Genomic DNA, 16,014 nt, shown 5'->3' with positions numbered 1-16,014 from the left:
TTATTTACTGAATTCCCATGAAAGATTTACCTAGAAATAAGAAAATAATTCTTTAGGCCAGTGTTTCTCAACGTCCCACAATGAATTTCTCCCTCACAGATCCCATACCCTCCCAAATCCTCCCCATCCTTAACCCGTAAACGGTCCAAATGTATATATACACTTTTTCAACATTTGATAGTATGTAAAAAAAGTAGATCATCATTTTTTTTTTTTTACATTTGAAAACGTGTAAAAAAAACTTTGATCTACGTTTTTTTTTTTGTTATATTTGAAAATACGTAAAAAAAGTAGATCTACTTTTGGAGCACTACGCATGTGAATGTAGATCTGCTTGGACCATTTACGGGTTAAATCATGAAAGAACAAATTACGCATTCACATCATTATATTCGTACAACTGACCAAACTAATTATGTATCACAACCAAACAAGTTCAGTGGCCCACATCTAGGTACATGTGAATATTAGACACACCCAGATGCACTTCAGCTGGAAAATATGTCTACACAAGGATATTTCAATCCTTCACTGACTCAATAGCACATGCACACAGCAACATGAAAGCTAAACATGCTCAAAGACTTAAGAATGTAAAGAATCAAACTCACATTCTTCCTTCCTCTACACTATACACTACAGCTAAAACTTGCCAGAGAAACAAACAGGAGTCAAATTAAGATTTCTATTATTTCTTCATTCAATCAACTCAGGGACTTTCATGGAGTGGCTAATTCTCCTGTGCCCAATGAAGGTGAACTAAAAAAAAACACCACTCCGTAACACACTATTATCTTACTTCACATCAAATTAAATCCCTTTTTCTGGTCCTTGGGACCAAATTCTACAAATTTGCAACATTGTATTGCTGGTAAAACCTGATGTGTTCCTAATTTTTTAAGACAATTTTAATGTAAATTGTACAACCACTGATATGTGCACTACAACTATAGGTGCATGTACTACAATCACAACCACAGGTGCATGTACTACAACCACAGGTGTGTGTACTACAACCACAGGTACGTGTACTACAATCACAGGTGCGTGTACAACCACAGGTGCGTGTACTACAACCACAGATGCATGTACTACAGCCACAGATGTGTGTAATGCAACCACAGATGTGTGTACAACCACTGGTTTGTGTAATACAACTGCTGATATGTGTAGTACAACCACTGGAAACTTTAAATAATTAAATGAGCAATTAATTACTAGACATATTACAGTCCATTTTACATATTCGTAATTACAAATATGTAATATGTACTGTAATTATGAATAGGAAACTACAGATAAGGAATACAAATTATAAAAAGGCTATTAAATAACTATAATGTGTATACAGCCTTTCCTCACTTAATGACAGAATTCAGTTCCTATGACCTCATCGGTAAACAAATTCGTCGCTAAGTGAGGAGCATATTATAATACTAGTGGGTTTGTGTCAATCATCTTTGATATTGTTTTAATGTCACCTTTGCACCATTTATAACATTTCTGGTATATTTTTAAATGTTTATACAGTAGTGTACTGTATACTGAAATAAACAGAATAGAGGAAATCAGCTCTAATATACATTATTTAGGTATGCATAGTGGTCAGAGAGCCTGTCCCAAGTCCAAGTCGTCGATAAACGAGTACATCGCTAAGTGAGGAGAGCTGTATTTATATATAAAAATGCATGCTTGTGCAATTACCTACACGAGTGTTGAAGTGCATATATATTTTTGTCTCGTAAGTGCATATATCTGAAAATATGATCAATTTCATTCATTATGTGAGCAATTAACAAATGTGCCAATGTGAGGTTCAAACTGTTTACTATTCTTGATAAAAAGTTAAAAAGCCTAGTAGTTGTACAACGTAAGTGCTCAAAACTCCTCACCATCAAGTGTGTTCTGAAGCTCCAGCACCTGAGCAATGAGGCGGGCCTTCTCCTCCTGCTCATCAGGTGACATGTCTAGCCCAAAGCCTGAAACAACTGTGCAAATTAGTACATACTGTAAATATAATGCTACTAGGAAGCTCCTTTTTTTTTTTCCAACACAATGACCATCTCCCACCAAGGTAGGGTAACCCAAAAAAGAAGCACTTTCACCATCATTCACACTATCACCAGGTTGCCAGAGGTGCATAGATACAACAGTTAAGATGTTCCTGCAAACAACAATTATCTTCATATAAAATAAGTAATAAAAAGGAAGAATCAAAATTTTTCTTCAAAACTACACAGTATTACCATGCAACAGTCTAGTTAAGCTTGTCCATATACAAGTTTCTGAGGTCATGTATATGGATTTGTATTTTTTGCATTAGAGTGAATTTATAGTATATTTCTGCATCTTTGTATAGTATACATATATGAATATAAAGGTACAGTATATGGGTACTTCAAGACAATCAGAAATGGTTCAAAAGAATGTAACAAAATGTACAGCTTTACTTAAAGTTTAGGAAGAAGATATGTCTATATATACAGTAGTCCCCCCCATATCCACAGGTGACATGTACCAAGAGCTACTGTGGATACCCGAAACCACGGATAGTAGCAAGCCCTATATGCAAGTCATTTTTGTTTATGTATACATATACCTACGATAGGGTTTAATTGATAAATTACGCAGAATAATACATTACTAACATTCAATAATGTTAAAATACATTGTACATCATTATACTACATGAATAGAAGATTCATTCTTGCTGTACATCTTAGCAACCTTAGTAGTATATGATTTTTTTTTGTTATATTAAGTTGAGAATTAGCATTTTTTCACTAATGGGAAGCACTTCACAGTTTCTCTTAGGCTTTGAGAACTTCCACCATCACCACTGTTGTGCTCTGGGGGCATTATTAAGCAAAATTAAGGGTTATTTTCGGGCCATGGTATACTGCGGAAACCGAATCCACTGATACTGGTGTTCTACCATGCTTCCAATATTACCAATGGCCATTTCTAAAAAATGGAGAATTTCATAAAGATTTTTCAGAAAAGTAATTTTGAAAGTACAGTACAACTTTGGTACACATGACTGGTATTATTATAACTCATGTATTCACAGTACAGAATATACATTCCTAGGGATGGTCCTGCAAATATACATACAGTATGTATTCTTGGGGTTCCTACAAGAAAAAGAGGGCAACAACAAGTACTTCAAAATACAGGAGATAAGATTATTTACATGTTAAGAGATGATTACAAGACTGACTTGCTCTTGATTAGTCAGACTACTGATCACAGAAGTCTTGACAGGTGAGGGAGGGCATAGATTATGCCTAACTTTATTTAAGGATTTTGTAATATCACACTACATCATTTGCACATTATTTGTAATCACCTTGTGTCACTTGCATACATTTTACAGAACATTAAATTTAAACATTATCCTTATAATACTATGGTCAAAAGTGTTATCCAAAAAATATCATTTATGGCAACCTCAGGAATGTATCCCCTATTAACCCTTTCAGGGTACAAAGGCCAAATTTCAAAGTGCGCACCAGTGTCCAAGAATTTTCAAAAAATAATTTTGTTATTTTTTCTTATGAAATGGTGGAGAATCTTTTCCTGAAGGTAATAAAACAAAAAGTATGAAATTTGATGGAAAAATGAGGAAATTATGCGCTCACGAATTTTGACGTGTCAGCATCGGCGATTTTGCCGGCTTTGACTCCCATCTTAGACCAATTATATTACTCCAGCCGATCAAATTCTTAGTTATTTCACTAGTATTACTTCTATTCTATTGACTGAGCACAAGAAATTGCCAAGTCAACTGTTTCAACTACAAAATAAAGTGATCGGAAATTGGTAATTTGGACAATTTAATGCAAAGTTCAAAATATTCTAATTTCAAAATAGGGTCCAGAATAAACAATGCAGGCATTTCTGGAACTAAACTAACATTTCCTCTGTTCATTAGTTACGTTTTCAGGCTTCACAAATGAATTCCATTTTGATTTTTTATTCACACAATGAATTTTTTTTCAAACCAAAAAATAGAAGATTTACTGTTATGCAATACTGTAATAATTGTATAAATAATATCACCACATTTGTGAATGTATATTAGACCCACCAACTGGTGTGTATTAGACGTGTGGGATCATTTGTTTACTCTTGAACATCGGCAAAAATTTAACATTTCTGCTATTTTGAACTCAGTTTCAGCCCATTTCCATTATTAAAACCAATCAAAATCATCTCGATTTCTGTAATATATCTTCCATTCTATCAAACGAGACCAAGAAATCGCAAATACAACTATAAAAAAACATATGAAAAAACACTGCAAACTGGCTGTTTTAATCGAAAATTAAGATCTCAAGTTTTTTCTCTCATGCACTGTGTGCTGCAGGATTTGTTTTATGTGGTGCATACATACCACATAGATGTACTCTCTCATATCTAGGCCCAAATTTACCACTCACAGCTTATCAGAGTGAGCTGAGCACATGGCGTAGATCTACAGTTCGGACCCTCAACGTATAGCTGTAGATCTATGGCACGGACCCTCAAAGGGTTAATGTATATGCTGTATGTTTATTATGCATTATTTTTTTCAGTCTTATTGTACCACTAAATTCATCTAAAAATGATGATTAAAACAAAAATTATTAAAGACTTCCACCAGAATCCAATGGTGTTTTTCCCCTTTCCTAAGTAGTAATAGAAAATACTTTTAAAATAATATACAGCGCAACATAAGCAATGGTGAATACAGAAAAAAAAACTCACTGTTGTGCAGAGGACTGTTGGATCCATTTGTGTATGCAGATGGAATAGATTCCAAACTCTGACCTCGAGTGGAGTCGGATATTTCAGAGGCTGCTGTCCGATCATCATCCAACACCACTGTGAAGTACAATTATCGTCAATGTGCATTGCAAACACAAAGATAATGGATCAGTAATGAATAATAAAACAAAATATGCCTTTTTTCTCTTGGGAAATGATGGCTGGAGCCACTGTTGCCATTAATGTATAGAATATCTGTAGAAATGTAACAGACAAAAAAATGAAGCAATACAAAGTGATTAACATAAGAATGAAACCTCTCCTCACTTCCCGAGTGCAAGTGAAAAGCTACAACAATGGGGGTTCCAGATAAATGATAAAAGAAATCCCACCATTGCATATATGTAGTCAGCTGAGCCAATAACAGAGACTAGGAGGGGAGGCCTGGTCTAGGATGAGACCACTGGTGAGTTGACCCCTGAAAACATCCTTCAGGTATCCTTTGGGTAAATATGTACATGCCTTATTTCATGGGAAGAGTTCTTTACTGTAACATTCATATTCAAAAGCACTCACAGTTCCATGTCTTTATTCTTACAATACACTGAATTTAAACACACACAGTTTCAGCAGTTGCTTCCCTCTTCCTATTTTTCTGATTATAAGCAAGTCATTCTTATGCCATTTTTGGTCACCATTTACAAGGCACAAAACAACAGTAATACTAGGTGGAATGATATTCAACCACAAGCCACTACAAATGTATACACAGTTTACCATGTATTATCATGAATATCATAAACTGCATAAAAAAAAATTCTATTAACTCGGTAATGAATTATGGCAATTTAGAATAACCCAATGAAAAAACAAGTTAAATGGCTGATTTCTTTTGGGACTTTTTAAATCCTCTTTCCTAGGATGAGACCTTCAAATGACAAAGCTCTAAGTACTGTATCTACAGTACCTGTTTACCAGAGAGAGAGGGCATATAGCCAACAAAGCAAGGTGAAGCAAAGAAGGAAAGCAAATTCACCATCACTCATTTCCTAGCTGTCTTCTCAGAAGTGCTGAGTACTACAGTAGTTGTCTTTATCCATACAATTATCCTATCCCTCACATATACCAGCAGGTGCAACCCAGGGCCATGGGAGATGTACTAAGCTAAAGCAGGTCAGCAACCCTTAATTCCATATAAGAATAATTGTCAGTGCATCTTGTGAATCACACTGATTACCTACAGTAAATGTCTATCATGCTTATAAAACTGGAGATATAAATGAAAAACTGAATAAAAATTAATTCACAACGTGAACCCACAAAGTGAGAGGAAACGTAATGCATATTGAAAGTCACTTACAGTAACTGTGTGGACAACCTACCTGATGGGTCATCATCCACCAGAGGTATGCTGTTGTCATCCTGGTAGCTAGACATCATCCACTCTTTCTCTGAAAGAAAGTCAATGAATATTATGGTGGCAAGAATGGCAGACTTCTCAAATCAGAGCAAAAATGCTACTCACACAATAATTTTTATCAACTTCTGACAATGAACAAAATCTCTTAATACTGTACTTAAGTTCCATATTATGCAAGGTATATGAATTATGAACTATCTGACTTATACAATTAAAAACTTCATTGTTTATAAAAAATAATGAGGACCTCCCATTCAACATTTTTTTTTATTAACACATCGGCTGTTTCCCATCGAGGCAAGGTGACCCCCAAAAAAAGAAGCCCTTGCATCACCACTACCACTCACTTCATCACTGTCTAGCCAGAGGCGTGCTGACACTACAGTTAAAATACCGAAACATATCTCCACCCCTCCTTCATAGAGCAGATACTGTACTTTCCACCTCTGGGACTCAATTCCAACTAACTAGTTTCCCTGAATCCCTTTACTAATGTTACTTTACTCACACTCCAACAGCACATCAAGTCATAAAAACTATTTGCCTCCACCTGTTCCTATCTAACACCATTAATTTATTTAAAAAATACAGTACAGTGCATAACTGACATTAAGTGAAGATTAGTTAGGTAAAATGACAAGAAGCCTACAAACTATAATTATCTTTCTTACTTTTATTTTAGTCAAGATACTAAGACTAGACAGGCATCTTCATTAGATGTTTCCTGAGAGCACACACAACTTGCAGCCCCGAGTGTCTTGATGAGGAATGCTCATACGTATGTGAAACTTTTACTGAGCTACATTTTCCTCTCTTTTTATTAACCCTTTGAGGGTCCGTCCCGTAGATCTACGGCTTTACGTTCAGGGTCCAAACCGTAGATCTACGTCATGAGCTCAGCTCACTCTGATAAACTGTGAGTGGTACATTTGGGCCTAGATATGAGAGAATACATCTATGTGGTATGTGTGCACCACATAAAACAGATCCTGCAGCACGCTGTGTATAATGAGAAAAAAACTGAAATCATGATTTTTCGATTAAAACAGCGACTTTGCAGTGTTTTTTCGTATGTTTTTTATAGTTCTATTTGTGATTTCTTGGTCTCATTTGATAGAATGGAAGACATATTACAGAAATAGAGATGATTTTGATTTAGCACTGGAAATGGCTTGAAACTGAGCTCAAAGTAGCAGAAATGTTAAATTTTTGCCGATATTCAAGAGTAAACAAACGACCTCACACGTCTAATACACGCCAGCTGGTGGGTCTAATATGCATTCACAAATATGGTGATGATATTTATACAATTATTACAGTATTGCATAACAGTAAATCTTCTATTTTTTGGTGTGAATAAAAACTCATTATGTGAATAAAAAATCAAAATGGAATTTATTTGTAAAGCCTCAAAACGTAACTAATGAACAGAGGAAATGTTAGTTTAGTTCCAGGAATACCTACATTGTTTATTCTGGACCCTATTTTGAAATTGGAATATTTTGAACTTTGTGTTAAACTGGCCAAATTAACAATTTCCGATCACTTTAATTTATAGTTGAAACAGTTGACTTGGCGATTTCTTGTGCTCAATCGATAGAGTAGAAGTAATACTAGTGAAATAGCTAAGAATTTGGTTGACTGGAATAATGTAATTGGCCTAAAATGGGAGTCAAAGTCGGCAAAATTCGCGAGAGCATAATTTCGTCAATTTTCCATCAAATTTCGTACTTTTTGTTTTATTACCTTCACAAAAAAATTCTCTACCATTTCATAAGAAAAAATAACAAATTTTTTTTTTGAAAATTCTTGGACACTGGGGCACCACTTCAGATTTGGGCCTTGGACCCTGAAGGGGTTAAAGACTAAGAAATGAGCCATTCAAATCATCAATTCCCTATGTGCTAACACCATTTTGAACAAAGTTGTAATCCGTCCCATCAGTCAAGTTGCCCTGGAGTTTACCTGGAGAGAGTTTCGGGGTTCAACGCCCCCGCGGCCCGGTCTGTGACCAGGCCTCCTAGTGGATCAGAGCCTGATCAACCAGGCTGTTACTACTGGCTGCAGTAATGTTTCCAAACTACAGTACTGGCACAGGACAATGTTAGTTGTCCATACAACCAGAACAACCTTCAAAGATCTCACCAGGACCAGTTTAGAAACTTGAGCCAGTCAATACAGGGGTTAACATCATTCTTTATGGAGGTTGGGGAAACTATACAAAGCCTAGGAAAACATCTCAACAAAAACATCTGTGCATGCATTAGTGACAACCTAAATGTGTGTGTACAACACTTGAATTCCACCAGCCATTTGATCAGACTTGATCATGCCCTTATAGGGATTAAGGAACAAAACACTTACAGGCAAAAATGTCTTAAAGCATCATTAGTCTTCATTTCATGCAAGCAGTTTTATCATCTGAAAAATTAGCATGAATCCTCCTCAAAATGGTAAAGCTCACTCTGAACAATTAGTACCATTATATTCATATTGAAGTGTGAAGCACAGAAAGACAAACATTTACTAGCAACAAAAGCTTTGGCATAGTGAAATTTTTGTTCAAGTGCTTTTATAACTTTTAATTATGTGTAGGTAATAATATTTAAACTAAAATTAATTAACATTTATAACAAAATACAATCTAATAAAAGCTAAAAAAAGGATACTTTAAGATAGCTTATGAAGGTTGACTTAGAGTAGATTATTTTACAAAAAATGCTTGGTAATTGTATTTGCCATATCTATATGTTTTTTTGACTAATTTGTTAGCATTATTCTTATTTATGTACTGTATAAATCAAACCATTATATGAATTTTTAAAATCTTGTCATAGATTTTAAAAATATGGTAAAATATGGATTTAAAAAAATCCATTTAATAAACTATACTTCTACCAAATATACAGACATTATGCATGCTGTTTTTGCTACAAGTGTACTGAATTATACTAGAAATAGATTAAGCATGCAGTTCCAGTGTTAGCTAAATTAGCTTGGTCACTGGTTAGCATTGCTACCCAAGAAATGGGCTGCCTCTTAATATATTCTATGGTTTGGGTATTTGAGGACCCCAATGGAAACAAATCAATGACTTTTTTTGGTTATCCTAAGTAATCTACACATATGTTGCTAGGTAAAAGGACACAATGCAACTAATGTGATATTTTATTGAGGCAACATTTCACTCTCCAGGAGCTTTATCAAGCTGTTACAAGCTGTCGCAACAGCTTGACAAAGCTTCTGGAGAGCAAAACCTTTCCACAATAAGATGTATGATAATATATGTAACAGTATTTGTGTGTACCTGAATAAACTTACTTACAGGTTACTTTACAGATGCTTGAAATGAAAAAATTATAACATTAAGAATGGAATTATTGTAAGAATTCACTGTCACTAGTTAGTTATGCCTTTATTGCTTACTTTAATATATGCAAGATGCAGCAATTTAAGATTTTGTTTGTGTTATTAACCTTGAGGGTTAGTAACCCAGGAGAAGCCAACATTGCCACTTGTGTAGGGATCAAACCCTGGTTTGTTAGGTGTGAGCCAAAGGTTCCCACTGGAAAAGTCACAGTACTGAACTTTAATGGATTATCCATTTGTTAAATTCTACGTAATTTTGTAAATAACCGAAGTTGCAAGGATATCAGTGGAAATAAGTCACCTTTACTTTTGTTTGGATTATCCTGGGGAATTTACATAGATGTTACTATGTTTGATAATTGTGCTAATATATATATATATATATATATATATATATATATATATATATATATATATATATATATATATATATATATATATAAGATGCTTATAGCTCATGTAAGTTTAAATATATATCAAATAAAAAGCTTTAGTTAAATAATTAAAACAACGTAAATATAATAAGACTTGAAAACAGAAAAAAATCAATATGGTGATGCACACATTACAATTGTGAGGAAGTGCTAAACCTCTATGGGTCGTACACCACTGGTGGTTTTTGTGGGTGCGGTATATCAAAGGTCAATCCTAGGAGTGGGAGGACAGCTCCAAAACCTGGGATCTAGAGCCCAGCAGCACAAATAAAGGCACAAAACAGTATCTCGTGTAGCAAGAACCAACTCATTGATTTCTATCTTTCACGGCACCGCAGAGCCAGGAGAGTGCCGGTGCCTGGCACTCACACACACTCAAGGTTGTAGTACTGCTGTAGAGGCTGAGTGGCAGTGCCAGGAAAGAGCGAGAGTGCCAGTAGTGTAAGACACAATGCCAATAAGAGTGTCAGTCACACTGACGTCATTCACTAGTGCCCCGCCCCTCATATGTTTACTTTATTTTTTCACTTAATACGAGATTAATCTAATATTTCATTATAAATAACCACATAATAAAATATAAGGCAACATAACATAGTATAAAACAACGTAATATAACATCAAACAATCCAATTATATTGTCACTTCGTCTGACTTTTTTGGGTTATTCTAAGTAATTTACACAATTGTCACTATGTATGATAATTTGTGTAACTGTGTTTATGTGTATCTGTACCTAAATAAAATTTCTTAATATAATCTACATTTTAAAAATGTATATAAATTTACCACATTCATAGTTAACTTCTAAATCCACAGGAATCATACAGCGTTTGATAAATATAAATATTTAGTTTTCCTGTACGATACATATATTTACGGGTGTTATTTTTTTAATAGTATGTTTTGGCATGGTAATGTTCTTAGTTATGAAACGCACTTCGTGCGTTTTCGAATGCCCGGAATTACGGATTCAAAGGCAATGTTTGATCCAAGGTGAGAGAGTTCCAATTCCAAGAATCAGGAGCCTTTTAAAAGCATCAAGGCACTGACTGCCCTTAAAGGTAACTGAACACCTGTCAGTGTAGACTACCACCTTCAGGGAATCTGTCTCATGTCCCACCATTACTGTACAAGCGAGCGGCCCATGTCTTTTCGCATGCTATTTCATTATTTTTTAACAAGTCACTAGAAACTAGCACCTTCCCGAAACTACTCAAGATGGCAAGGGTTACACCAATACATAAAGGTGGTGACCCTACAGACTTAAACAACTATAGGCCAATATCAAACTTACCATTGCTATCCAAAATCTTTGAGAAACTCGTGCACAGGAGACTATATTCATTTATAACGGCACAAAACGTACTCAACCCCTGCCAATTTGGATTCAGGAAAAATAAAAGCACTAATGATGCAATTATAAAAATGCTAGATCTGCTTTACACAGCATTGGAAAATAAGGAATATCCACTAGGAATTTTTATTGACCTAAAAAAAGCTTTTGACACAGTAGACCACGACATCCTACTGCACAAACTTGACCATTACAGTATAAGAGGCCATGCGCTTGCTTATTTCAAATCTTACTTTACTAATAGGTATCAGTATGTTACCATTAAAGACACAGCATCAACAACACAGCCACTTGATACTGGAGTTCCGCAGGGAAGTGTCCTTGGTCCCCTGCTCTTCCTCATATACATCAATGATCTTCCAAACGTATCCCAACACCTGTAACCCATTCTCTTTGCTGACGATACGACTTATGTCATCTCTCACCCTAATCTTGTCACCCTCAACACCATTGTTAACGAGGAGCTGATCAAAATATCGACTTGGATGACAGCCAATAAACTTACGCTTAACACTGACAAAACCTACTATATTATGTTTGGTAGCAGAGCAGGAGATGCACAAATTAACATTAAGATCGACAACACTCTAATTACCAGACATAATGAGGGCAAATTCCTAGGCCTATACCTTGACAACAACCTGAATTTCAGCACCCATATCCAACACATAACCAAAAAAGTATCCAAAACGGTTGGGATCCTCTCCAAGATACGATACTACGTGCCGCAAAATGCCCTTCTCACACTATACCACTCACTTATTTATCCATACCTCACCTATGCTATTTGTGCTTGGGGATCAACTGCAGCAACACACCTAAAGCCAATAATAACCCAACAAAAAGCTGCAGTAAGAATAATCACCAAATCCCATCCCTGGCAACACACCCCTCCACTCTTCATAGATCTAAACTTACTCCCTGTTCAGTACATCCACACTTACTACTGTGCAATCTACATCTACAGGACCTTAAACTCCAATATCAACCTTGACCTAAAATGCTTTCTTGATAGTTGTGACAGAACCCACAGGCATAACACCAGACACAAACATCTCTACGATATTCCCCATGTCCGACTAAACCTTTACAAAAATTCAATGTGTGTCAAAGGCCCTAAAATCTGGAACACCCTACCTGAGAACTCTAGAACTGCAGACACATTCATCACCTTCAAAACTACTATTAGAAAACATCTTATCTCCCTGATACACCCCGTCAACTAACTACACGAATACCACCTGGTGGTTCACACTTACACTCACTCACCCATTTGACCATAAACAGAAATATTAATCTCAATCTTAAAATAATGAATCCTGTGATACTCCAATATTGAAACTATGTACTGTGCCAAAACAAAAGCATTCACATTGCTAAACTCACAAACTAGTATTTAGTCACTTAGCCATAATACCAACTTACCTCATAATTTGTAATATTTTAAAATAACGAATTAAATTAAGTCTGCCCGAAATGCCTAGCCATGCTAGGCGTTCTAGTGGTACACTCTGTAATACCTAGCCATGCTAGGTGTTCTAGTGGTACACTCTGTAATACCTAGCCATGCTAGGTGTTCTAGTGGTACACTCTGTAATACCTAGCCATGCTAGGTGTTCTAGTGGTACACTCTGTAATACCTAGCCATGCTAGGTGTTCTAGTGGTACACTCTGTAATACCTAGCCATGCTAGGTGTTCTAGTGGTACACTCTGTAATACCTAGCCATGCTAGGTGTTCTAGTGGTACACTCTGTAATACCTAGCCATGCTAGGTGTTCTAGTGGTACACTCTGTCATACCTAGCCATGCTAGGTGTTCTAGTGGTACACTCTGTAACACCTAGCCATGCTAGGTGTTCTAGTGGTACACTGTAATACCTAGCCATGCTACGTGTTCTAGTGGTACACTCTGTAATACCTAGCCATGCTAGGTGTTCTAGTGGTACACTCTGTAACACCTAGCCATGCTAGGTGTTCTAGTGGTACACTCTGTAATACCTAGCCATGCTAGGTGTTCTAGTGGTACACTCTGTAACACCTAGCCATGCTAGGTGTTCTAGTGGTACACTCTGTAATACCTAGCCATGCTAGGTGTTCTAGTGGTACACTCTGTAATTATTATTTTACTACATGTAAAACACACAATAACCAAATTCTGTAAACTCAGCATTGTAATCCTTATAGAGAATAAACTTTGAATTTGAATTTGAATTTGAATGTACTTATTGTATGGTCACGTTAAGAGACCATACAATAAGTGTCAGGGGCCCGAGACTGTTCAACTGCCTCCCAGCACACAAGGGGGATTACCAACAGACCCCTGGCAGTCTTCAAGCTGGCACTGGACAAGCACCTAAAGTCAGTTCCGGATCAGCCGGGCTGTAGCTCGTATGTTGGTTTGTGTGCAGCCAGCAGCAACAGCCTGGTTGATCAGGCTCTGATCCACCAGGAGGCCTGGTCTCAGACCGGGCCGCGGGGGCGTTGACCCCCGGAACTCTCTCCAGGTAAACTCCAGGTACTCATGTATTCCCATGTACTCTCATGTACTCATGTATTTCCATGTACTCTCATGTACTCATGTATTTCCATGTACTCTCATGTGCTCATGTATTTCCATGTACTCTACTCTTGTATTTCCAAGTATTTTTATATGCTTCTTTGTGCTCCCATATTTTTCAATATATCCCCATGTACTTCAGTGTATCCCCATGTACTTCAGTGTATCCCCATGTACTTCAGTGTATCCCCATGTACTTCAGTGTATCCCCATGTACTTCAGTGTATCCCCATGTACTTCAATGTATCCCCATGTACTTCAGTGTATCCCCATGTACTTCAATGTATCCCCACGTACTTCAGTGTATCCCCATGTACTTCAGTGTATCCCCATGTACTTCAGTGTATCCCCATGTACTTCAATGTATCCCCATGTACTTCAATGTATCCCCATGTACTTCAATGTATCCCCACGTACTTCAATGTATCCCCATGTACTTCAATGTATCCCCATGTACTTCAGTGTATCCCCATGTACTTCAGTGTATCCCCATGTACTTCAATGTATCCCCATGTACTTCAATGTATCCCCATGTACTTCAATGTATCCCCATGTACTTCAATGTATCCCCATGTACTTCAATGTATCCCCATGTACTTCAATGTATCCCCATGTACTTCAATGTATCCCCATGTACTTCAATGTATCCCCATGTACTTCAATGTATCCCCATGTACTTCAATGTATCCCCATGTACTTCAATGTATCCCCATGTACTTCAATGTATCCCCATGTACTTCAATGTATCCCCATGTACTTCAATGTATCCCCATGTACTTCAGGGTATCTCCATGTATTTCAATATAATTCCTGGTGCTTGTGTGTACTCCCATGTACCGGATGTATGATAATAAAGACAGGCACAGCAGTAAAAACATTTTATTGGAAAGATATTACACGAGAGCATCATGACACAGGTGACACAGGTGACACAGTTCACATCACTACACATCTTTACTGTGTCACTGTGCAGGCACTCTCTATTACAGTGCCATACACAATTTTTGGCACTCTTCTAAAGGTCAGTAAAACTCCCAATATTGTGGATTAAAAAAAATCACTACTAACAATTACGTATCACGTGCTTGTAAAAATTATTAGTATTATAATAATCTTAGTAATGGTACATCCTAGGACATTACTACGAAATTGATATGTCAGAACAGAAAGAGTAGTAGTCAACAGAGTCAAGTCTGAGGCGGCTACGGTGAAAAGCTCTGTTCCACAAGGCACAGTACTCGCTCCCATCTTGTTCCTCATCCTCATATCGGACATAGCCAAGCGCCGTGTCTTCTTTTGCAGATGACACCCGAATTTGCATGACAGTGTCCTCCAATGAAGACACTGCAAGACTCCAGTTGGACATCTACTAAATCTTTAAATGGGCAGCAGAAAACAATATGAAGTTCAATGATGAGAAATTTCAATTACTCCGATATGGAAAACATGAGGAAATTAAAACTTCATCAGAGTATAAAACAAATTCCAACCGCACAATAGAGCGAAAAACTAATGTCAAAGACCTGGGAGTGATCATGTCGGAGGATCTCACCTTCAAGGACCATAACATTGTATCAATCGCATCTGCTAGAAAAATGACAGGATGGATAATGAGAACCTTCAAAACTAGGGAGGCCAAGCCCATGATGACACTCTTCAGGTCACTTGTTCTATCTAGGCTGGAATATTGCTGCACACTAACAGCACCTTTCAAGGCAGGTGAAATTGCTGACCTAGAAAATGTACAGAGAACCTTCACGGTTCGCATAACGGAGATAAAACACCTTAGTTACTGGGAACGCTTGAAGTTCCTCAACCTGTACTCCCTAGACCGCAGGTGGGAGAGATACAGGATTATATACATCTGGAAAATCCTACAGGGACTAATACCAAACTTGCACACGAAAATCACTCCTTACGAAAGCAAAAGACTCGGTAGACAATGCAACATCCCCCCAATGAAAAGCAGGGGTGTCACTAGCACGATAAAAGACAACACAGTAAGTGTCAGGGGCCCAAGACTGTTCGACTGCCTCCCACCATACAACAGGGGGGATTACCAATAGACCCCTGGCTGTCTTCAAGCTGGCACTAGACAAGCACCTAAAGTCAGTACCTGACCAGCCTG

The 16,014-nt window shown here is 37.0% G+C and overlaps 1 protein-coding gene across 18 annotated transcripts in view; it reads right to left on the bottom strand.

The window, feature by feature from the left end:
• Nucleotides 1-10,494, bottom strand: part of LOC128693550 (short coiled-coil protein homolog) — a 48,394-nt gene extending 37,900 nt beyond the window's left edge. For 5 of the 18 annotated variants that reach the window (XM_053783290.2, XM_053783291.2, XM_053783306.2 and 2 more), the window contains exons 1-4: nucleotides 10,280-10,486; nucleotides 6,132-6,200; nucleotides 4,750-4,866; nucleotides 1,893-1,988 (exon numbers count right to left, since the gene is read on the bottom strand). In XM_053783290.2, the coding sequence (XP_053639265.1) occupies nucleotides 1,893-1,988; nucleotides 4,750-4,866; nucleotides 6,132-6,200; nucleotides 10,280-10,283 (286 nt within the window). In that variant the 5' untranslated portion in view covers nucleotides 10,284-10,486. Of the gene's footprint in view, nucleotides 1-1,892; nucleotides 1,989-4,749; nucleotides 4,867-6,131; nucleotides 6,201-9,490; nucleotides 9,512-10,102 lie in introns of all 18 variants that reach the window. The other 13 variants (XM_053783298.2, XM_053783301.2, XM_053783302.2 and 10 more) reach the window with 13 other exon arrangements.
• Nucleotides 10,495-16,014: the final 5,520 nt, after the last annotated feature.

This window comes from Cherax quadricarinatus, chromosome 57 (assembly GCF_038502225.1).
Source record: "Cherax quadricarinatus isolate ZL_2023a chromosome 57, ASM3850222v1, whole genome shotgun sequence".
Taxonomy (NCBI): Eukaryota; Metazoa; Arthropoda; class Malacostraca; order Decapoda; family Parastacidae; genus Cherax; species Cherax quadricarinatus.
Note: the sequence above shows the minus strand (reverse complement) of the source record. Positions and strands in the feature narration are given on the sequence as shown.